The following is a 1,504-nucleotide window of genomic DNA, read 5'->3' on the forward strand; positions in this document are numbered from 1 at the left end:
TTTTTTTTTTTTTTTTTTTTTTTTTTAAATTTATCTATACTGAAAGGTTACGCGAGAATATTAATAAACGTCCCAGATTACTTTATTTTGGAGGCAGAACTTGTTTTCAACTTACATTAATAGCAATGAAGTCGCGCGTTGATTTGTGATTTAGCCTGATTGATATGACTAAATATCCTAAATATGCGCGCAGGTCAGAACATCTTATAGACAATTGCCCCAGTTTAACCCATACAGTTAGAATAAATGAATGTATCTTGTTCGACAAATTGTTCATAATTTAAATAAAACTTTATTTATCTCTGAAAACTACATTCCAATTTAGGGGTGTTTTGGAAAAAAAAAAATCAAAGTTTCTTTATTTTATAGGTAAGTCCCAGTGTGTAGTCAGTAGGAAAACCCTGGTGAACACTCAGTATGTAGAAAATAATGCGTCTTTTATTCCCACTTGTACCTCACGTGAGGTTAGGAAACTAAACTTCTTTTTTAGTCTTATACTTCGGAGAACCAAGAGGGGCGGTGCTGCTGCTTCTCCTCCTCCCAATTTTCAGCTCCCACAACCGGGAAGGCTGGCTCGGGGCGTGCGCTCTTGCTGGCAGCTCCCAAAAATACGCAGAGGGGCGGGGGGCTGAAGGGGTGAGAACACCAGACAGGAAGACTGATTCAGATCGATGAGACCGAAGTAAAGAACCACCATCGCACTTTGTGGCTTAAAACTGTTATTTTTCGTTCAGTCTTTAAGCCCCATTACGCACACTGATCCCCTCTCTCTCTGACACCGAAAAGATGCCCAAGTGTTCACCCTGTGCGTCCCCCTGGTCCTCCCTGTGGCTGACATCTTTTGTTATTTTGGTGGTGCAGTCGGTAATCTCTTCCTCGTACTCTTCCTCCTCCACGTATCAGAGAAACGCAGCTGGCGGGAAGCGACCAGGATTCTTGGGGAGGACGCTGGTTCTCCTGGATGTCAACACCCGCAGTCCGATCAGAGTCCTCAACGACAACTTCTTATCGCTGCAGCTGGATCCCGCGATCATCAGAGACGGCTGGCTGGACTTTCTGAGGTAGAACGTTCTCCATCAGTTACTAACCTGTATGACCGACTGCCTCTGAAATGTAGAACCGTGATAAGTCCACTTCTCAAATACTTGGTGTTTTTTTTGTTGTATTTTCGTATTTTTTTACGAAGGCAGCCACGTTGTCTCAACTGTCATGGAGTGATCAGGCACGTTTTCTCTTTTTTATAAAAAGTGGATTCAAACCTATATTAGACAATAGAGCCGCTGAGCGGACGACTAGCTTATGGGCCTACTTACAATTAAAACTTGTGTTCTCATTTCTACACAGCACTTACGGTAATTTTGTGCTACTAAGTATATATGGAAAATTGTCCCTATATACTACAGTAGCATCATAATTATGTATCTCTTGCTGTAAAAAACTAAAAAAATTCATATTCATATGAACTTATATATATATATATATATATATATATATATATATATAT

At 40.4% G+C, this 1,504-nt stretch overlaps 1 protein-coding gene across 1 annotated transcript in view; it reads left to right on the forward strand.

Annotated features, from left to right (window-relative positions):
• Window positions 1-656: 656 nt before the first annotated feature.
• Window positions 657-1,504, forward strand: part of hpse2 (heparanase 2) — a 69,767-nt gene continuing 68,919 nt past the window's right edge. The window contains exon 1 of the mRNA XM_015032154.1: window positions 657-1,061. Within this exon, the coding sequence (XP_014887640.1) occupies window positions 787-1,061 (275 nt within the window). The 5' untranslated portion in view covers window positions 657-786. The remainder of the gene's footprint in view (window positions 1,062-1,504) is intronic.

The sequence above is a fragment of the Poecilia latipinna genome, unplaced genomic scaffold, assembly GCF_001443285.1.
Source record: "Poecilia latipinna isolate Pla-1442-1.1 unplaced genomic scaffold, P_latipinna-1.0 Scaffold232, whole genome shotgun sequence".
NCBI classification, from domain to species: Eukaryota; Metazoa; Chordata; class Actinopteri; order Cyprinodontiformes; family Poeciliidae; genus Poecilia; species Poecilia latipinna.